The 23,460-nt window shown below is 35.2% G+C and overlaps 1 protein-coding gene and 1 long non-coding RNA gene across 8 annotated transcripts; one reads left to right on the forward strand and one right to left on the reverse strand.

Moving 5' to 3' along the window:
* Positions 1-1,977: 1,977 nt before the first annotated feature.
* Positions 1,978-11,422, forward strand: LOC106066337 (uncharacterized). Its single transcript, XR_008774832.1, has 5 exons — positions 1,978-2,153; positions 4,747-4,866; positions 6,387-6,483; positions 8,823-8,969; positions 10,413-11,422. It is a non-coding gene; the product is annotated as an uncharacterized LOC106066337 (long non-coding RNA).
* A 2,992-nt stretch (positions 11,423-14,414) lies between these two features.
* LOC106051256 (uncharacterized) lies at positions 14,415-23,015 on the reverse strand. Of its 7 annotated transcripts, XR_008774827.1 has the most exons (4): positions 22,844-23,009; positions 22,624-22,732; positions 18,070-18,200; positions 14,415-14,993 (listed from the first exon to the last, which is right to left on the reverse strand). XR_008774827.1 is itself a non-coding variant. In XM_056010840.1 (2 exons), the coding sequence occupies exons 1-2, from the start codon at positions 18,129-18,131 to the stop codon at positions 14,696-14,698; spliced, it is 360 nt and encodes a 119-aa protein (XP_055866815.1). In that variant the 5' UTR covers positions 18,132-18,368; the 3' UTR covers positions 14,415-14,695. The 7 variants fall into 7 exon arrangements, 1 of the variants encoding a protein (XP_055866815.1); XR_008774826.1 differs by having other exon boundaries at positions 22,624-22,999; XR_008774829.1 differs by lacking the exons at positions 22,624-22,732; positions 22,844-23,009 and adding an exon at positions 21,876-21,954.
* Positions 23,016-23,460: the final 445 nt, after the last annotated feature.

Raw genomic sequence — 23,460 nt, forward strand, 5'->3', positions numbered from 1 at the left:
TTGTTTTAGAATTGGTGTATTCTTATGAAAAAATCGCTTGCATAATTAATTTTATAAATTAAACGGTTTGCTTTTAGAAAACCAAAAGTAGCCATTGCACCTAAACTTTTCAAGCCGCATTTAATGATGAAATAATATTTTTCATATCTCTTCTAGTTTTCGAGATCTGAGTGTGACAGACGGACAGACGGACATTTTGCACAAACCTAATAGCGGCTTTTTCCCCTTACGGGGGCCGCTAAAAAGATCGAAAAATGTATCTTTACCTACATTAGGGCCCTCAATGTTTCTCTGATGGATTGGTACATGACCTTTAACATTATAAAGAAAGTGTTGCTGATAAAAAAAAAACCGCAATAACCTATAACAGCATTACGACGGAATTCTTGGTTAGAGCCGCAAATAAAAGATTGTTAAACTAAACCTAGAGATTGGAGGATCCATGGGAATATTCACCAAAAACAGACAAGAAAATGAGTCTGCTGCTCATATTTAAAGTAGAGAAATGAAGCTCTTTTCTGACGCCTCAAAAAAAAAGATAAGTATCCCTTTAATTAATGTAAATACTAGATTCACGGGTCTCTAATCAAAGAGTTTCAGGTCTATTTCATTTCGTTTTTTGCACGTTTTCGTTCACGCGTGTCGGAGATTAAAATGGCCCGCAAGTCGAATTAGGTTGGGCATCACTGGTATACCATTAAAGAATATTGGAATGTCTTAAAATCTTACCTCTAGGAAAATTATCTAAACATACGAAAGAATAATTAAAGTAGAATTAACAATAGTTTGTCTTACTTGAATATTATAATTTCATAATTGTCGAGAAATTAACAACTTTATATAAAATTGTTATACGCTTCCTCGCTGTATATTATGTAGCTAAGTCAAACGGAGGTAACTCTAAAATAACGAAATCTAATAACACAGGCGAAAGGCCAACAATAGAAGTTAGTCGACGCTGATAGCGAATGTCGAACAAGAAGTTTAATAATGATGAAGGGAACTGTCGAATGTCGAGAAAGCTAAATCTCTACGTCCATAAATCTCCTCTCTCTAAACCCGTCAAACATAGTCTGTTTACATTTCGCTTTTGTTCCTCAAACCTTGGTCTAGTTTTCGCTATGAAACAAATGCTAAAACAACTATTTAATTATCTGAATTCATATTCGAATTTCTTTTGTTTTGCCTGTCACGCGACAGTGGTAAAGATACTTTATAATTTGTTTGATCGAACGGGATCGCCACTCATGACCTTACCTATAAAGGCAGCTTCTACATTTCACAACTATAGCATTGTATACTCACAACGTAAAAAAACAATTATGAAGTTAAATATTTTATATAAGAAAATAAAGAACAAATGTAGAAGAACTCTATTGTTCGTCCAAACAAGAAAACATGCTTTTAGATGTATGAACATTATTAAGCACATTTACACTGAACCATGAAGAGAGGCCTCCACAAAAAGTCCTGCATAAGGACATAAGTAACTAAAATCTGGCACTGATGACCTCATTCTTAGAGAAATTCACGTGTAAAAAATTATTTGTGAATAATATTCTAGTTCGTAGATACCTGCATCTATCACACCTTATCTTATAATTTACAGGCTTTAATTCTTAACATAAGATAATTTTATGCTTCGTGTATCTATGTGTCAAACTAGTACATGTTAATTAGATACTTAAACTTTGCAAAGCATCTTCTATCTATCTATCTATCTATCTATCTATCTATCTATCTATCTATCTATCTATCTATCTATCTATCTATCTATCTATCTATCTATCTATCTATCTATCTATCTATCTATCTGTCTGTCTGTCTGTCTGTCTGTCGTCTATCTATCTATCTATCTATCTATCTATCTATCTATCTATCTATCTATCTATCTATCTATCTATCTATCTATCTATCCCCCTCTCTCTCTCTTTATGTATGCAAATCAAGTTTCTTTGTCATTAATTTGCTAAATTTCATCACTATTCTATAACCTAGCTTCTCTGCATCTATTCAATGAGACGTATGATGTAAATTGTGGAAGCTACATGCAAAGCTTTGATGTTTTAGACCAAAAGTCATGCAGCTTATCACTACTTACAAGACGAACGAATTATACTCCATTTGACCAAATGGATGACTTTAAACAATGCGTAAGTGGATAGTGTTGGTTAATGTATGTTTTATGCTTATAGCATACTCAGTGCGCTTTGGTCTAATCACTTTTGTGGACCACTGGGGTGGGGGAGAGTGGGAGGGCGTATCTTGGAAGATGTTTTCCGTGCTGTCATTTCAAAAATTATTTCTAAAAATGAAAATTATAAAACATACTTTTTAAAGAAAAAAAAACAAAGCTTATATTAAGTGTAATTGTATTAATTATTTTGGATCAGTGATAATAATTAAATTTTTTATCGTTCTAGAGTAATCTAGACTTACAATAATAAATATGTGCGATTAGAAAACATTTTTACCAATTGTTTTTTGTTTAGCGCAATGTCACGCTTTTAGCTTTCTCATCGCGCTATGATCCTATGCCACGTGTGAGCCTGTTGAAAGAGCGGGAAGAAAGAAGGTATATCTGAGTAAAGGTTACCGTCATATTTTTAAAAATAAATTTAAAAAAAAAACGCTGTACAACTAGAATTCGAACTCAAGGGGCTCAGGCCTCCTCAAGCTGATACACTGACTAACCTACACTAGCTTTTTATTGTTAGTTTCCAATTTTTAAGCTACGAACTAATTCTCGATTGAAAGCAAAAGGGGAACTAATTCAACTTATACCACCACATCTATGAAGTACATTTTTTTTTTTTTTTTTACATTTTCATTAACCAACAAAATAATTAATTACCAGTAATCCAGTAACAAATTGGTCATTTTAAAAATGATTTTTATTTAGTCAGGGACAAGAAATAACTGCGAAATTTCTACTTTATTGGGTGTAGGAGAAATAGCGTATAAAAAATTTGTACCAGGCAGACAGACAGACAGACAGACAGAGTGAGTTGATATAAGCTTTGTAAAAGTTGCTGTAGTCTTAATCCGTAATTGAGTTTCGACGATGAAAAGCCAACTGAACTCTCCATGTACTTTGCTTAAAAATATTAGCAACTACCTAATTTTTGAGGCGTATTTCTTTTTTACCTTAGCAGGCCCTACTGTCTTTGATTTAAAATGATTTATTATGAGTCAATATCTATATATATTTATTGACAGACATAGTGAGTGGATGAAAGCTATGTAATAATGTATTCCCTTTACATGTTAACGCTTGCTGGACAGAGGACGTGACCGGAGGAAAGAGAACTATTTGTGGTCTTAACATAGCACCAACTTATTTCTGTACTTTAAATCCGCTCCATTATCTTCTTCTATACCATATAGCAGAAAGTAAGGCGTATGTATGTATGTATGTGTGTATGTATGTGTGTATGTGTGTGTGTGTATGTGTGTGTATGCATGTATGTATGTATGTATATATGTATGTATGCATGCATGTATGTTACGCATAAAAATCAAAACCGTTTGACCAATCTTGATAAAACTTGGCACAAATGTTCCTTGGATGCTAACTGGAACCGTGACGTTTGTATAGTAGCCCTAAAACAAACTTAAGACCCTCAAAAAGAAGTTGCCCAACTCTATAAAAGTACTACTATTTCATTATCTTGAATTGAACACATGTTTCAGTGTGTGTGTGTGTGTGTGTTTCCAATGTGATTATAAGGAAAAAAAACATTAATAGTTAGATGATTACGAATTGGATTATTAATTGTTAGCTTTGTAGAATGATGCAAGATCCCCGGCTCTGTCATATCTATGTTAAGAGCGAAAGACGACTCCAGGATGCCAGAGTTTAAGGACGTGTTTTTTTTTATAGTGAGTTAGATTTGTTTAACTATCAGTTTATTTCATTTCAAGTTCCATCTGTTTATATTGTACTAGAAGTTATATTTACTTCTGATCACAAAAGAAGTTTATTTCAAGTTACTTCAAGTTACTTCAAGTTACTTCAAGTTCTATAAGTTAAAATATAATACGCATACAAGCTGTCCACCAGCTGTTTGGTGCCATAATTCAACTGCCGCCAATAGAGATTGGTTTTCAATACCCATAAATTTGACAAAGGAAAAAAAATGATTCGCTTTTATGACCAACAGTCATCTTCAAGAGTTATATATATATATATAAATATATATTATGGCTTTTATATAGCGCTACTTTCATGCTTATAACATTCTATTTTATTATATTCTACGACGATTGACAATAGTGTTCGGTCTAGGTTAGGGTTTACCAATCTTTTTTTCTAACGGAACGCTTGGCATATTCAGAGTATTTAGCGGAACACTTTTTATATTTTTTGTTATGGAAATTGATTCACTTGGTGGCCTACTAGTTAATTATTCCAGCAGTTCGTGGATCACCTATTCAGTCCTCGAGGAACATTTGGGTTCCATGGAGCACAATCTGGGAGACACTGGAAAAGTCTTAGCTAAAGGGGAAATCATTCATTCTTGCAGTAAAAATTGGAGGGTTAAATCAAATGGAAAAAATGTAATAGGGATACTGCGCTAAGTGGATATATCAGTTATTATTACAAACATTTACTTTATATGAAGCATAAACTAAGCATAAAGAGTCTGAGAAATATAAAAAGTACTATTTAAAAAAATCTAGAGTGTAAATTTCGCTGCCTATTGCAATTGTTGTTTTTAATTTATATTGACTTTTTCTTTTTAGAGTCATTTGAAGTCACCACAGCTTACTACCTTCCGTTATTGGAATATTACACACTTTAAAAGGCCGGCCTATAAATTGGCCAGACTACATATTGCGCCAAAAAATGATGACAAATTGGAGGTAAAAGAAAAAAGGGTACAGTAGTATACTAGTAAAATAGAAACCAAACTAGACATGCCAGAACTTAAATATTTTAGTATTAGTATTATAAATGTTAGCATCTAAAATCATTTTAAAACGTAGCGAAATAAAGGCATTACCTATTACTTTTTAACCTATCCCTTAGTTCGGGCACCATGCAAGATTTGTCAACCGTCTTTCTCCATCCCTCTCTGTCTTTTGCCTTAGTTAGAACATCTTTCAATGGTCCATTCTTTATGTTGTCCTCCCATCGCTTTCTCTGTCTGCCTCTTCTTTTTTTTCCTGGTACTGTTCCCTGAAGCAAGGTCTTTGGGAACCCCGAAGACCTTGTAATATTGCCATAGATTTTAAGCTTTCGTTATTTTACGATAGTTAGCAGGTCATCATGGGGATCCAACCGCTGAAGTAACCCTGTCTCTGATCTCTTGGTTTTGATGCGGTATACAAATATGATACCTAGGATCCTTCTGTAGCTTCTCAATTCCATTGATATGATCCTCCTCCTTACAGTCAGCGTCCAAGACTCGCAAGAAGATAAGAATGTGGCCAAGACCAGGGAGCGCATCTGTCTAATTTGAACCTAGGGGTCAAGAATTCAAATCTAGTGAAGACTGGCATTTTAATGTCGGGTTTTTAGGACGCAGCAACTGTAATGGGTACCTGACATCATCATCAGATGGACTTTACATATTTTTTATAGCCTTGTCTCTGAGGGATTCAACCCGTATTGAATCATCAGATGGGCTTTACCAAATGGATGGCTATAGGTGGGATTCTATGAAGCTTGTAGGCTCATAGGTTTCCCTGAAGCCTATAGTTCATCATGACCATTTTGTTGTTTTTTTGGCTAAAAGTGGCTAGTGTAAGCCTGAAGCCTGAAACCATAGTGTAGCCAAAAGTGGTCGTGTTTCGACCTGAGGCCTGTGACCTTCATTTGGCTGTGTAATCCGGAAGTTTGTAACCCAATGGTCAAAAGTGGTCATGTGTTGACCTGAGGCCTGTGACCTGTATTTTTGATAACCAGAATGTGACGATAATGTAACATATGACTAGGGCTGTGTGCCATATTATTTTTGAGTATCTTTTGTTTACTTTTTGTTGTGTCGGCCTGTGAGTTAATGGCCATGTATTTACACCTTTATTTTATTTATGTAAATAAACCATGTAAATATGTTTACCTGCGACTTTGTAAAGTCTTTTGTTGCATACATTAGTTGAATTGTATACCTGGAGGTTATACCTAATAACCTAGGCAGTACAAGAAGGGACCAGTACACCTCTGGACGAACGTGCCAGCACACTTTTAACACTGATCTGTTGATCTAAAGTACCTAAATCTAGCTATAATTCTAATTGAATATTTTTAGCTATACCCGCTACTAGGTAATGTGAACTCATATTGGTTCATGAATCCTCTTTAGGTCACACTCTGTAATAATGATTGTTGCAGGTATAGAAAAATATGTAAATCCAAATGTAAAGCTTTATATTCTCTCTAGTGCACTATTTCAAATTATCTTTAATGCTGGCCTGCGACTCAAAACACAGTCACTACTACAAGACTGAATAATCATCAGATCAACCAAGATGAGAGAGGTATTGTTTCCCTGTTCAATCACATAGTTAGCCAACACATTCTCACATTTGAAACAACTATCTCACCTTTGATCATTTGATGCTAGAGCTATTGATGTAATGACGCAGCCATGTAAATTTCGGTTTTACCCACCTTCTAATGTGGCGTGAACTATCAGAAGCCTCAGCCATAAATAATACAGCAGCCTCACTGTGATTGTATTCACATTTACTGCCTCAACTTTCAGAACAAAAGATAAAAAAAATAAAACTATAAATTGTATTTAATTTAAACAATGTATTTCACACCTTAACTCCAGATAAAATAATTCATATATTGTGGTCAGAGCTTTGACTATTTTTTTAAATTCCGGACTTTCTCAAATTTTTTCCGTAGGGAAACACTTTGTATTTAGCTGAACATTTTGCTTATTTTTTTTAGAGAGATTAAGTCACGCGGTGACCTACTAGTTCATTGTTCCAGTAGTTCATGAAACACCTATGAAGGCCTCGTGGAATAATAGGGTTCCGTGGAACACTGTTTGGGAAACACTGCTTTAACCCATTAAAAGATGAAGATTTGTTGATTACATGGTACACGTATTGTACTAATGGTTTGTAATGTATATTTGTAATAGTAACGATAGAAGCGTGGTCGAGAGGCTAAGTGCGTTTGAACTTGGCTTGGATTGGCTACCTATGAAGGGGGTTCGAGGTTCGACATCCGAGTCGAGCAGAGTAGTGTTTACTGAACGCCTAAAGGCAACACGGAAAAGCCTTCTCCTAGATACACCCTCCCACCAACTGGTCCACATCTGAGATTGGACCAAAGCTCTCTGAGCATGCTATAAGCATGAAAGTAGCGCTAATTAAAAGCCATAATATATTTAGGTTTTAAACATTTTGAAATTCTCAAGTCACTACGTTGCTACTTTGGAGAAGTAATAGTAAAACTAAACGTCTCGGCATGCGTTCAATTATGCCCATGTTTTAAATGAAAAAAATCAAAATCATTAGATTTAAATCTACATAATCTAAATTAAATCTAAATATATAAATAATGTCAGTCTTAATGTGACCTGAAAGTACAGCAGTATAGATATAAGACACGTCCCTTAGCAAGCCTGTTATTAAAAGTACAATGTATCAAGCACAACTAGTTTAAGGGTTATAATTTTATTCTAGATAATGATATTTTTTTTTAAACCAAATCCAATGCATTTTTTTAAAACCAGAATATATTTGATGATATGTATCTATTTAAAAATACAATAACAGATAAAATATATGCATGCGGATATACTAAAAACCTTACTAACATAATCGTGTGAGATTATTGTAACCTGTCGTGTGCCGCTTGTTTGTAGGGGAAGGGGCGCACCGTTGAATCGCTGCCATATTTATCATTTTTTTCATGGCTTATCTTTCGTTAGCTTAGTAAATTTTCCATTAAAAAAAGAATTATATTTAAAATAATTAATTACTACTAACTGACTGAATAATTGATTAATCTTTCCATTAATTCGCGTGTTGTCATCGACCTTGAATAATTGTGCCAAATTGCTACGTGATACAAGGGAGGTAAGTGTGAGATATTATACGGACAGACGAAGTGAGTTGACATAAGCTTGATAAATATAGTACCAAGTAGAGGTAAGCAAATGATACAGCATAGTGGGCAGATATTATTGATGGCAAGAAAACAGCTTTGGCGGAAGTAAATGTTAGGAATAGGATGGGTTTTCTTAATTTGCATTCGAACATTTCGGGCTCATTTAAGCCTAAACAGTCAAAAGAATAGGCCAAAAACTGCAAAGCAAAGCCCTGAGACCCCTGGATGACATATGTCGTCATCATAGAAATTCGATTAACAAACCATAATAATTTTTTGGTACTCCCGTCAACGAATTGAGTAAACTTTTTTTAAAATAGGGTAGAATATATATTCATACCGTCTCACAGATCTATATAAATATTTTTTTTTCAATGTGGGGAAAAAATATTACTTTTCTTGTATTTTATTAATTTATTAGTATTTAAAAGTTAGGCAATCCATCACTGAATACCGGCACCTATAATTTTACAAAACAAAAAGCACTGCCTAGACCTCAAAAAGAACAACGTAACTTCTTATAACTAATTAACAAAACAAAGCTTTGTTTCAGCTTTTTGAAGTTTTTTTCACATTTTGTATAGTGTTAAAAGATCTCCATGTCCAGTTAAGGTATATATATATATAGGTCTGTGATTCGAAACGTTTAACTCACAGACCTATATAAATTTATTTCAAAAAATAATTTATTTCATGGTATGGTTCCAATATTTTTTTAATTAGCGCATGTTCTTAACTTATGTTTTAGAAACAGAAGAGGAGCACAAGTCGTACACTATAATATATAAGGACAGCCCTGCCACAACAGTTTTATTCATTATTATTGCTGTTTTGTTGGTTATCAAAGTTTTCGGGAATAAGATACTACATTGTTTCAGCCAAGGAGGCAATACAGGTAGGCTCGTGATAGAGAAAGCATTTCAGTATAAGATTGTAGAGAATAAACAAAGTTTTTAACATTTTGAATAAATATTTGAAGTGTTTCATTGAATTGAAATTCGGAGATTTTCACGATAAACTAAACAATGACGTCAAGGAAGTCAGGTAAGACCTCCATTGTTCCAACAAAATAAACGCTACAAAATGGGCATTTCTTTCTGATGAGCTTAAAAGTGCAGAAAAAAGATAATCGTATACCATTAAGATAAAAAAATTAGCTTATCAACCCTTTTTTGTGTAGATCTCATCTCTGATGTGTCTCTTGATTTTGTCGTAGCTGTGATAGCTCACGTTACTAGATCCCTCCACTTCTCCCGGTCAGCAGCTGTTCTTAGCAGTATATCAAGAGAGAGCCAACTGACTATATTCACATCAATAATCTCTAACCCATCTAAGACGTGACGTCAATAAATGTTGCGTTCAAAGTCCGTCAACTATGGTGCGTCTCTATACAAACTAATAATACTAAGTGTCTCACAATATATAGGCGATTTTTTTCAACCATTAATGAAAATCTCTAATAGGTATTACTAGAGTTAGGCTTCCTTAGTCTTTGTAAGTTATGTTCCCTATTGTTTGACACACTAAAGAGTATAGTTCAATAGGAAGTAAAACAGCAGCTTTCATTTTAAGATCTAAGCGTCACAGATTAAAACACAGCCAGACCGACAAACAGACAGAAAGACTAAACACAACGAAAGCATTTTTTTTCCTTTTTTTTTTTTATTATAAATTACAGACAGACTTAAAAATGATTAAGTTAATTAAAAACGAACTATTTTACTTGCTAATTCCTTAAACCCTTTTTTTGTTTTAATAGTAGGCCCACTCGAATAGCAAAAGTATTTTTATATGACTTTGTCCTGGTATAGGAAAGAAAATTATGTGTTTATCTTTCTGAGTATGTATCATGTCATGTTTCATTATATTTCTAAGTTATGTTTCAGTGTTTTATGTGTTATTGCTACAGTATATCCTAGTCTCCTGTCCTGGAGTGTCTCAATTTTTTTTACTTTTAGTAACATTGGTTGGTTAGTTAGTTAGCTAACGGAATACTGTAGTTTGATGTGACTATTTTATAATGATAAAAAATCAACGCACTTTTTTTCAATTTGTTCGAATTTCTATTTTTTTTCTTAGATGCAATAAGGGAGGACAGTTTATTAATTGTTTAACCAAGGTTAAATCGCACACAAGTTGTATGTTCTTGTTTCATTTCAAAGGGGAAAACAAAAACTTTAAAACAAATTCTTATATTTTGTTAGCTTTTAAATTATTGTATCTGTATTATTTTTTTTATCATAAAAACTAGGCTTTTTATTTTGTAGCATTTAACAGAGTATTACAGTTCTGTATTTAGTTACTTTTACCAATGAAGTATTACTATTTAAATCTACAGTAAATGCTCCCAGGGATAACCACGCTTTACGAGGTAGGTTAAACCCCGAAGACGAACAGATGATACAAAACAACTATGTTTACTTAAGAGAAGAGATTGAGCCTCTGGACATCATAGCTTACCTCTTCCACGAAAAGGTTCTAGATCGAGATGACCTGGAAGTGATAAGGAACACGTTGACCAGAACGGAGCGCGCCGACACTTTGCTACGTCTGCTTCTCAATGCAGGTCCTGGCAACGCCTTTGCCGTCTTTATGAGAGCTCTAGAGAACCGGTATGGCCATGTTGTAAGACACATCAGAAACAATGGCTAGTAAAATTCTTCGGATAAAGTAGTTTTAAGTAATATCTTTTGTAGGGTTAGGGTTCACTCATAGTTTGGGTTAGGGTTTGGAAAAAAATTCGCCCCCCCTCGAGAATACTGGATTGGCTAGTGACCTACACAAGTAACAAGTAGAAACAGTCAAAACCGCTGATATTCAGATGACGTTTACTATTGAAAAGGCCACGTCCGTAGTATAACAATATCCCTATGAAGTCCAAACACTAACTGACTATCTTTACATAAAAAATCTATAACCCAACTAAGTCGTGACGTCACTAAATGTCTAGTTCAAAGCCTGTCAACTATGGTGCGTCTCTATACATACTAATAATACCAAGTGTCTAACAATGTCTAAGTATTTCATTTGTGGTTTTGTTTTTCGATTTGTAAATGAGGGTTTAGTGTTTAATGTATTATAGCTACTTTTTATTCTTCTGATCTGAAGTGTCTCTAAACTTTAGTGATTTTACAAATAGTGTTACTCCAATCAAATTTGAATATTCGTTTGTTATAAATCTCATGGATCTAGTTTGTATGTGTTCCAGTTTCTTAATGTCTATGGAGTTGAGAGTTTAAAACAGAGGATGCATATTCTAATATTTGCCTAACTAAAGTTGAGTAGATTTTTAGTTGTATGTTTTTCGTTGGACTGTAAAAATTTCTTTGAATAAATCCTAATGTATTACATTTGCGTTCAATTTTTTGTTAATTTTAGACCTCAAGTGGATATTTTATCATTCGCATCATTATCTTTAAAACTAACGAATATTTCTTATATTATACAAACGCGTAAATTAACAAGGTTACAAAGACAGTTCGTGTGGAAACACAAACTCATAATCGGCCCCAGAAGTGGTCCACCTAGGCAGGTTTCAATATTTTCAGAAAGTTCATCAGAATGAAATTCTATCAAAGACAAATGACAGAGAAAAATGGAGAAAAAAGGGTTGACAGATCTTGTGTGGTGCCCCAGCGGTCCAGCAGACGAGGATAGGTGAAAGTGAATGTGAAGTTAGATGTGAACCTGTCCCAACTGATGTCTTATAATGAATATCTAATTGATCTAATTGTTTTGTAAAGGGTCAATCTCTTATTCAAATCCTCAAGAAAAAAACATTTCCGTAAAAAAAATTCCCTTTGGTTGAGTGTTGTGTGGTTATACGATGGTGCTACAGTTCACGCGATAATACGAAAAACTACTTATTAATTGTTGTTTTAAATTCTGTGCAACTTATATACATACTAAATAGATTTTTTCTCTTTTAAAAGAATAGTTAACATTTTTTTTGTAAATGTAGTAGTTAGTATAACAGAACTTATATAACTTAGCAATAAAAATGTTACAAAAAATTTTGGAAAACAAATCTAAAACCATTTGCAAAAAGTGTTAAAAATATGGTATATTGAGAACTCTCCTTACTAAAGAGCCCCCTGTGTTTGTTACTATTAGTAGTGAATAGTTGTAAAAGTGGTGTATTTTTATGAAAAAAACAACTTCTTGCATAAATGATTTAAAACATTAGATTTTTCGCTTTCAGAAAAGAAAAAAGTATCCGTTGCATCAGAACGTAGAACGTTCTAAAATATTATGGTGTCGGATTTTCATTATCTTTTATAATTAACGAGATCTAAACGGAACGGAAAGATGGATAGACGGACGACAGACATTCCACACAAAACTAATAGCCTCTTTTCCCCTTTCAGAGCCGCTAAAAATATGCGAGTTAATTTCCTATTTCTACCAAATTATTTGAGGTATATTTTGTTTTTTTATAATGTTATCAAGTTTTGTTTGGTGCAATGCACTAATTGTAAGACCAATCCCATTACGGACAATGAAGATTATTATTATTATTGTTATTATTATTATTATTATGTTAGAAATGAACGAGTAGTCATTCTCTGGCGCTGCCAGGGTCGAGTTTCGCTAAAGAGAAACAAAATTCATCGTAGTCCCTTTAACAGTTTCCACTGAGGAATTTTCTGGTGATGTGGCAGGTCTGCAGCAGTACCACCTTCTGACAGGCGACGAGGATGTTCCTAGGAATGTTAAGTGCCTTGAAGGTGTCTGTGAGGTCAGTTGTTATTACAACCTCGGTTGATATAACAATGGGGTATATTGTTATTTTGGACAATTTCCATAGACGCTTAATCTCAAAGCCTAGGTTCCCATGTTTTGTTTGTTTTTCTATCTCAGATTTTCTTAAATTATGAGACAGTGGTACGGCGATATCGATAGTGGTAGCGGTATTATTATTATTATGTTAGAAATGAACTAGTATTCATTCTCTGGCGCTGCCAGGGTCGAGTTTCGCTAAAGAGAAACAAAATTCATCGTAGTCCCTTTAACAGTTTCCACTGAGGAATTTTCTGGTGATGTGGCAGGTCTGCAGCAGTACCACCTTCTGACAGGCGACGAGGATGTTCCTAGGAATGTTAAGTGCCTTGAAGGTGTCTGTGAGGTCAGTTGTTATTACAACCTCGGTTGATATAACAATGGGGTATATTGTTATTTTGGACAATTTCCATAGACGCTTAATCTCCAAGCCTAGGTTCCCATGTTTTGTTTGTTTTTCTATCTCAGATTTTCTTAAATTATGAGACAGTGGTACGGCGATATCGATAGTGGTAGCGGTATTATTATTATTATGTTAGAAATGAACTAGTATTCATTCTCTGGCGCTGCCAGGGTCGAGTTTCGCCAAAGAGAAACAAAATTCATCGTAGTCCCTTTAACAGTTTCCACTGAGGAATTTTCTGGTGATGTGGCAGGTCTGCAGCAGTACCGCCCTCTGACAGGCAACGAAGATGTTCCTAGGAATGTTAAGGGCCTTGAAGGTGTCTGTGAGGTCAGTTGTTATTATCCCCTCGGTTGAAATAACAATGGGGTATATTGTTATTTTGGACAATTTCCATAGACGCTTAATCTCCAAGCCTAGGTTCCCATATTTTCTTTGCTTTTCTATCTCAGTTTTTCTTAAATTATGTTATTATTATTATTATTATTATTATTATATAGCCGCTTCTTCGTGATTAAAGATGAGCACATTTCTCAGTATTGACTCGAAGACGACTGCAAAGTCCAATCCTCGCTTTAAAAAGCCGGCCTTATACGTGGCATGGATAGGTTTTGTCAGTTGCAGATAGGCCTGCTTCTTCTCTCAGCTTTTTGTTGGTTCGGTTTTTCACTGTATAGTTCACCAGGGTTCTCACTCTTTTATGTAAAGTATAGTCTGAATATCTGTTGTTACCAGTCGTTGCATCAAACTGCTGGTAGACAACAAAACCGATGCATGCGCATTATATCTTAACTTGCAAAAACTTAAAAAATAACTTGAATTACTTCTTTAAGAAAAATACTTAATATAACTTTTATTGGGACATCATTACAATACACTTGTGACGAAATGTAATAAATATAGAAGAGTTTAGTAAAAATATAAAATGGTGTTCTTAAAATCTAACTCACTACAATAACAATTCTTTTCAGTCGGCTGACGACAATTCCACCTATCTTGCATCATTCAGAACCAATCGCTAACTTCCTCCAACCGTCCCACATACGCACACACTCCATTACAACTCACATGATGTTTATTGTTAAATGGTAACTTGAACAGAAATCTGCAATTGTGGTAATACCAAAAGATCCATTAGTGAATTGAAACTGACTTAAATTTCCTGAAAAAAAAAAAGAAAATCCAGGAAAAAAAAAATCCGTCTCACAATGGACAGATGACGTCATTTGCTGCACTTTAAAAACCTATGACGAAAATGTGAAAATGAGAGTAGCGGTCCTGACACCCCCGGTGGGATATTCTCTAAAAGCCTTTCAAGGATAATTAACCACACAGAAGGTCAGATCAACGCCGTAGCTATCAACTGAAGGCTGAATCTTGTATTCATATAATGTACTGGACTATTGTTGGATATTTAGCGTGCTGTTAATAGCGTTGTTTCATCCCTCATGGGTAAAAGATGAATTATCAATGTTGTCAACCCCAGTACCATTCAAGCCTACTTCGTATATTGAGTCGCCATTGAAGGTTGTTTCTTTGTTGATTAAGATCAACTCTTTACGAGTCGTGGATGAACTGGTGAAGTTCGCTATCAATATTAATTTCTTCTCCTTGACATTGACTACTATAATGAAGCTTGAGGTATTGTAGACAATTACATCCAATATAAGTAAAATGATAGCAATAATTAAAACTACCACAAATAGGAATTTCATTGGGCATGTTTCTACCATTGTTCTGAAAGAGACAAAGAAAAGTTACAAAGAGCAATTACAAAATTACTAATAAAAGAACGATATATATATATATATATATATATATATATATATATATATATATATATATATATATATTGTTACAAATGAACAGTGATAGGTAGAGGTCAACGTATGACCCCAGCGAGATGACACAGCAGCTAGTGTTCCCTGGAATCTACATGTACAAACAAAGACAGGATGTGACGTGTCCACACGTGTTGTTCCAGGGGACGAACAGATCTAAGTAGGGGGACAGTTACTAATGAACAGTGACAGATAAAGGTCACTACGTGTGACCCCGACTTGATGACACTGCAGCGAGTGTTTTCTGGAATCTACATGTATAAATAAAGACAGGATGTGACGTTTCCTGACATGTTATTCCAGAGGATACTAGGAGTGTTTGTGCAACTTTGGACAAGCGATTAGGGACTCTTTATAAGCCAGAGAGTTAATGTGAAAGTCAGTCGTATGGAGTCGTGAGTGAGCCGTTACAGTCGATACAGACGATGTAAGACGTGTGCGGCTCTGTGGAAGAGAAATGTGTACGACTCGATGCAAGTTAACTAGGGTAGAGTTAACTGGAGTGGACTACTGTCGTTAAAGTCTATACAGCGAACTACAGTGGACTTGAGCCGTTACAGTCGATACAGTCGATGTAAGACGTGTGCGGCTCTGATGTGGTAGACTAGAGTACGACTTGGTTCAGCTTTGGGAGACCTGGAGCGACACTGGGAAGTGTGTTGTTGGTCTGTTACGACTTGGTTCAGCTTTAGGAGACCTGGAGCGACACTGGGAAGTGTGTCGTTGGTCTGTTCTGTGGAATACGGCTCGATGCAAGTTGAGAAGAGATGAATTGCAACGAAGTGAAGAGATGAATTGCAACGAAGTATAGCTAACTGTAAACTGACAGATATTGTACAGTCTTCTACGCTACATGTTACAGTAACGAATTGTTAGAGTTAATAGTCAATAAAGTTATATGAAACTGAAAGTTTAGTCGTCAAGTTCTTTGCAGTGTTTTTATTTGTGTGCCTACTAATACTTCTAGCCAGAAGATTCAGAAATACGTAACAATATATATATATATATATATATATATATATGTGTGTGTGTGTGTGTGTGTGTGTGTGCATGTGTGTGTGTGCTTGTGTGTGTGTGCATGTGTGTGTGCATGTGTGTGTGTGTCTTCGTTCTGTCTGGGAACGATACAGATTTATTACATCTTATTATCAGTGGCCCGTATCTCAAAACTCTCGGGGCTAGAGGCGAGGACAAATGCCGAGCACACACGATAAAAACCCTCATTATGTTATGTTATGTTATGCGTGTGTGTGTGTGTTTCTACCGGGACGGTGGGAAAAGGTTAGCATTTGGTTGTACATGATGCAAGATAAGTGGAATTGTCGACAGCGGTCTTCGGTACGAGAGACGACTCCAAAACGCGAAACTGAAAAGACGTGTTATAGTAGTGAGTTAGAGTTTGTCCAAAATACTTTTATATTATTACTAAAGTCTACTACATTTATTTCATTTTATCTAAAAATTGTGTGTATATTGTAATGAAAGTTCTATTAGGTATTTTTAACAAAAAAATTATTTCTCATTTTTTTATATGTTAAGAGATAATATGCCTACAGCGGTTCAGTTTGATTCTATAAATCAACGACAGGCCAAAGCCTTCTTTAATGTACCAGTTCCACGTGCGAGTGTTCACCACATATGTATATAAATACTTGTTACATTTATACTATGAATATCCTACGAATATCCAGATACACAATTATGTTAGATACTATCATAGATACAACCTTACCATTCTGGTGGCCTCTAATAAAATATCTGATATTGTTATGGAGTGTGTGTGTGTGTGTGTTTCTATGGTGACGGTGGGAAGAGGTTAGCGATTGGTTGTGAATGGTGCAAATTAGGTGGCATTGTCATCACTTGGTCTTAGTTAAGGAGACGAAACCAGAACATGAGACTGAAAGGTTGTGTAATAATTGTAGTGAGTTAGATTTTTTTAAAGAATATTTTTACAAAAGCCTAGTACATTTATTTTATTTTAAAATCAATGTGATTTTGTCTATATCAGCGATGCCCAAAGTACGGCCCGCGGGCCAGAACCGCCCGCGATGTGGTTCCATCCGGCCCACCGAAACGTCGGCACAAAAAGTAGAAAATCCTTCCCCCTTAAAAATAGTTGTAAATGTATTTTTACCTTCGTTAGGGCCCTCACTTTTTCTGTGATGGATTGATACTATGACCTTTAACGAGTGTGCGATTATGAGTTTATGAAATGGAACTCTGAATGTAGAATCTACCAGGAAAAGTGAATGGATCTTTTTTGTGGAACATGATAATAAGCAAACATATTTGTTTTGTTAAGAAAGTCTGGCTGTTTCAAACAAAAAAAAAACATATACAGCGGCATTGTAAAACAAATATGAAGGCCTTCTTGGTTTGAGCCGCGTCTAAAAGAATGGTTAAACTACGCCCTAGAGATTGGAGGAGGGATGAGAATATTTACCGAAAAGAGACAAGAAAATAAGTAGGTGGTAAAGGTAGCTAAAATGTTGCTCACATTTTAAGTAGAAAATGAAACCATTTTAAGACGCGTAAAAAATGATAGACTTTAACTATCCCATTAATTAATGTAAGTACTAGATCCAATAGTTTCAAATAGTTTCAGGTGAATTTTGATTTCATTTTTCGTACCTTTTTGTTGATGTGGCCCGCGACACGCGTTTCGAAAGTTAAAATGGCCCGCAGGTCGAATAAGGTTGAGCATCACTGGTCTATATTATAAAATAAATTTCTATTTAGTACTGTTCACCAAGAAGTTTTTCAAGTTATTTGAAGCTTTATCAGTCAAGCAATATTACGCCTACAACGGTTTAGTTGTCTATCAGCAGTTCAGTGCTGAGAGGTAACAAGGGGAAACAACAAATATACACTAGGTCTACACAACATAAAAGAGTGAAAATCCAGGCATACTATTTAAGCAAGAACATAATTAATTGAAAATTGCGTTGATTTACACTCTCTCGTATTACCTCTGGTGATAGTCCTTCTGATCAGATCTACACTTTTCATTGATAGGAAGTTTCCCAAACATTCTTCATCCAAATATGAAGTCCCCCTGGTAATCATCACAATGACCGTACTGAAGGAATAACTCTCAACCCTGAATGCAAAAGATGTACATTGTATTTATATGACTAGATCTCATTGATTTATTGATTGTTGGCTTAGAGGGTTTCACGCGCTGTTGCATTTATACGCGGGGCGAATCCCGCAATGTTAACCTATTAAAAACGCCTTTCGAATACTGAGATTTATTTTTATAGACAAACGTATCGAGGCTCTATGATGCGGTGAAAAATTGACGGATGTTTTGTGTTCCCATTTAAACTGGCATCAGTTTAGTGACCTAGATTTATAATTTGAATGCCCGAGAATAATAAATTTAATTGTATTCAAAGAAGCATTTACTGAAAAAAAAAAAGATTAAATCTATTTAAATATAACAATTTGGCCCTTATTCGATAACGAAAACGGAGACCTGCATATGATTTAATACTTGATATCAACATATTTAACTGGAAAACGTATTTATTCCAGTCTGTTTAAATTAGCTAGTCTACATATTACTCTATTTAATTTTTTTTTCAAACATAGTAGTTATTTCACTCATTTAGCTTTCTTTTTTCTTGTGTGTGTTCTTTATTTTAAATCTGTCAGTAAATAAAACAAAAATAGGTACTTACTAGTATTTATTGGTTGTGTGGTCTTATTCTCGACTTACAACATGATTTGCTGCCTAGTAGTGTGTTATGAGCTCAGGAATGTTGTTTGATGGTCTCGATAATACCGGTTCGCACCATGCCCACGGCCACCCCGCGTCGCCACGCTGTAACGAAAAGCTTTTATCCTTTTTTTTCGCATGAGGCTTTATCATTAATCATTTCCAAACATTTATTTGAGGAGGACAATGCAATACGTCTTTATTGATGCGATTCTAGAGTTTACTCCAGTGGTTCTAACGTCATAATGATCATGAGATGAGATGAGTCTTTTGCGTGAAGAAAATAAGTCCAACTACTTGAAGTCTTCCTGAGCACTAGGATGATCCTGCGACGATCAAGCCCGTTACAATCTCACAAACTCTACTGCCTTGAAAGGCTCTCACACTTTTGTTTCGGTTTAGTCCCGCTTCTTTTTTAATTCGACTTAACATAGTACGCTGTAGAAGCTAGATAAATGAATTTCAGAAGTTTATAATACAGGAAAGGAGGCGCGGTGAAGCTCTTGGCTTCTAAACTTGGGGGGTCCCGGTTTCGAATCTTGGTGAAGACTGGGATTTTTAATTTCGGGATCTTTGGGCGCCTCTGAGTCCACCCAGCTCTAATGTGTACCCGACGTTAGTTGGGGAAAAGTAAAGGCGGTTGGTCGTAGTTCTGGCCACATGACACCCTCGTTAACCGTAGGCCACAGAATCAGATGACCTTTACATCATCTACCATATTGACCACGAAGTCTGAAAGGGGAACTAGAACACAGGAAAACGCATGACTTTGTGTTGGCAAAGGGACGTACATTTTATATTGGGTATAACATGTATAAGTTTGAGAAACACTGGTACAAGCTTTGTCTACAAAACACTTTGCTTGGAGACAGCAGGTAAAGCAAACAAATCTATTAGGAAAACAAAAGCATTGGATCTCAGCAAAAACAAAAAACAAAAAAAACAACTTTTGTTCTGTATTGTAAAAGTAGATCTACATCATTAGTAAATAAATCGATTTGGTTTTTTCCTAGAAACGGTTGAACATGAGACTACTTAATGGTGGGTATTATGGACACTTCCAAGTGATTTAGTATGCATGTTTTCAATGTTAGATGTAATCTTAAATTTCATGTTAGAAATATCAATACATTTAGAATGCTAATGGTGACAAGACGGAGAAAATTAAATCTCATTTATTCTATAGGAATACTTTGTACCGATTGTAAGTGTCTATGTTAAGCTGTGAATGAAAACTAATTAAACACGTTGCAGTTAATTAAATACTAAATTATATTATATTATTCGGGCCTGTAAAGATATGAGCGATGAGGAAATGGTCTTCCTTCTAATTACAATACATGTCTGCAAACACGGCTCTCTCTAATAACACGTAAATCTCAAGTCAACACTGTGGCATTAAAGTTGTCACTGAGGTGTTGTCGACTTATACATAACGATAAAGATCTTTTTTTTTTAAAACATTATGTTAACAATATTCTCAAGCCTATAGACCTATCTAAAATCAATTGAAATAGAAACAACGAACATGATAGTTCCGTTGAATATAAGGATCAACATGCTAGAGTCAAATGAAAAATACAACCCCACACACTCGAAATGATTTACACACACACACACACACACTCTTAATTGAAACGTATATATATATATATATATATATATAACTGAAAAAAATTGAATTGCAAAGTCAATCGAGAGATTTACATGATAAAAACTATTGGTTGAAATGAACTGATAATCCAGTTCTCGTGCTTAGATTTCTAAAAACCAAAACTTAATGAAAGCGGAAATTAACATTAGAATAATTACCAAGATAAGAGAAATGAAACAAATGAAAGGTATACAAACAAACTCACATCCATTGACCAGGCATTGATTGTGAAGGCTGAAAAAAATGTTTGTTTGCGTGTATGTTTATCAGGGGCATAGCTAGGAATTTGCCATCATTTGCGGGCCCGCGCGGCTTGACCTCTTTAGGGGCCCTGCATTTTGCGTTATATTTAATGTAAAAACACTCAAGTGGGGGGCCAGGGGGATTTTCAAATTCTACCCCCTTCCTCACCCTATCTACGCCACTGCAATGTTTAAACTGGCTAAAAAAAAAGTAAAGTGCCCCTTTTAGGCCTTACGATCTACAAGGTATATGCTGAACAGGTCATCTTTTTTTATGACCAACGGATAACGAGGGTGTCATGTGACCAGCACAACCACTAACCGCATTTACTTTCCCAAACTTATGCTAGAAATAGCTGAACTCATGGACGTCCTAAATTCCTAAAGTTCCTAAGATTCAAACTGGAGACCTATCGGTTTAGAAGCCAAGCGCTTTCCCACTCAGCCACCACAAGTGGGTGGAGTTGACGTATGTAATGTTTGCGCCTCACGCTTAACCTACGTCTTTCACAGACAGCATCGTCTCAGTCAACGCTGCAAGGATTTCTAAGTTTTTCTGGCTGTGTGGGTGGAATCTTTCACACGATATTTCTCCAACTTCCCATTCTCGGATCAGGTTGAAACAATTATTCATTGTCAATGACAACACATTAATGAATCGTTAACTAAAAAGAGTTAATCAATCAGTCGGAGGCGCGGTGGCTGAGCGGTAAAGCGCTTGTATTCGAATCCTGGTGAAGACTGGGATTTTTAACTTTGGGATCTTTGGGCGCTTTCGAGTTCACTCAGCACTAAGAGGTACCCGACATTAGTTGCGGAAAGTAAATGCGGTTGGTCGTTGTGCTGGCCATATGACACCCTCGTTAACCGTGGGACACAGAAACAGATGACATTTACATCATCTGCCCTATAGATCGCAAAGTCTGAAAGGGAATTTTTACTTTTTTTTTTACTTTTTAATCAATCAGTCGTAATGAATTAATTTTGTTTTACACAGAAATGTTACTTAGCTTAGGGGAAATAATCCTTGTGAAGAGACTAGCTCAATTCTCTAAAAAAATTTAACAGTACACTATAAAACTTTTTTTATAAGTACTTGAATAGGTAAGTGACTCGAGATGTCAAGTTCGATTATATTTAAATGTAGCTGTTGAAAACCTTCTCCCCTGTAGGCCACTCCATACTTCTCCACGAAATTAATAGGACATAGTGTACTGAGATTGCTAAAAGCATGAAAGTTTCTCTAAACAAAAATAAAATAATTAATACAAATATTTCCAATCACAAAAATTAATTTATTATTTATAGTCTAGGTCTAACAAAAACTAATAACATGATTGATTCAAAATAATTGATGTAATTTCACCATCATGTTTTATGTTTTTTTTACTTTTTAATTGTGGGTGTAATGCGTCTTTACTTCAGTTCTACGAGTAGTATAGCCTTTATATCTAAGCGAGACCGTCCGTTATATAAGGCCTCACCGCTGACCTGCGACGTTGCAACCTGTGGGCTGTGGAGACCAATAGCGTGTTGCCACGATGCATATTCTTGCGACTTCCCACAGGCTGCGACTTGCAGGTCAGTGTTCAGGCCTTTTATGACGACTGGTCTTGATCTATCACGTTTTTTTATGGGGCAAGGGGAGCGATACTAGCAGGCCACCTTGTCGTAGTATGACGTACTAGAAGTTCATACAATGGTAATCAACATCTGAAATTATTTACTTTCTTGTTTGAACGGAAGACATTATATCAATAATCTATCATTGCTGTTTTCCTCCACCGTTCACTAGCATTCTAGGCAACCGCAGATATATATATATATATATATATATATATATATATATATATATATATATATATATATATATATATATATATATATATTTGTTAATATTACTTACGTGAAAGATTAGTCCAAGACTATGTTGTCATAAACAGAAATCACATTACTCTGTGTAACTTGAAAATACTTGAGTTCGCTCGTAATACATAGGAACTACGATTCTTTAGCTGAAATGAAGATTTTGGAAGAGCTTGTAAAAACACATAAGCAAAATGCCGATGTATTTGATACTGTAAATTATTTACTTGTGTATAACTACGAATACAATGTTGTTGTACTAGGTCAAATTATATCATAGAATGATAGAAGAAAGTCCCAGTCCTGGATCTATACAATAATAAAACTTGATTTACTGTTCTGTGGCCTTATTTTAAAGCGCTGGCCTACTTGTAAGATTTACGAAGACACACATCAGCCTGTTTATTCTGTATCATGTTAGCTATTGAGTTGGTCTGATTGCACCATGTGGGAATCAATAGTCTTTACTAAAACAACTTGACAATGTACTAACAGTGACTGTTAAAAATGTAGGCCTACTCTTGATATTTTTTTTCCGCTGTTCAATAGTGAGTCTTTTTTTTTTTTCTATTTTTCAGTCTTTCTTGAAAATAATTTCATGATATTGATAACTAAAGAGAAACCATGTCTTATTTGTGATTATTGAAAGCATTGATCAAAAAGAGACTCAGCAGCGGTTCTCAACCTTTTAAGCTAGGTGACCCCTTTTTACTATCTCCCACTCTGCCGCCACCCCCACCCCACCATAACAAACACATCAATAGAAGAATACACTAAATACAATACATTTTTTCGATGGTCTTAGGCGACCCCCGACAAATCGTCAATCGACCTCTCAATGGGTCGCGACCCACAGGTTAAGAACCCCTGCTGCAGT

The sequence above is a fragment of the Biomphalaria glabrata genome, chromosome 14 (assembly GCF_947242115.1).
Source record: "Biomphalaria glabrata chromosome 14, xgBioGlab47.1, whole genome shotgun sequence".
Classification (NCBI taxonomy): Eukaryota; Metazoa; Mollusca; class Gastropoda; family Planorbidae; genus Biomphalaria; species Biomphalaria glabrata.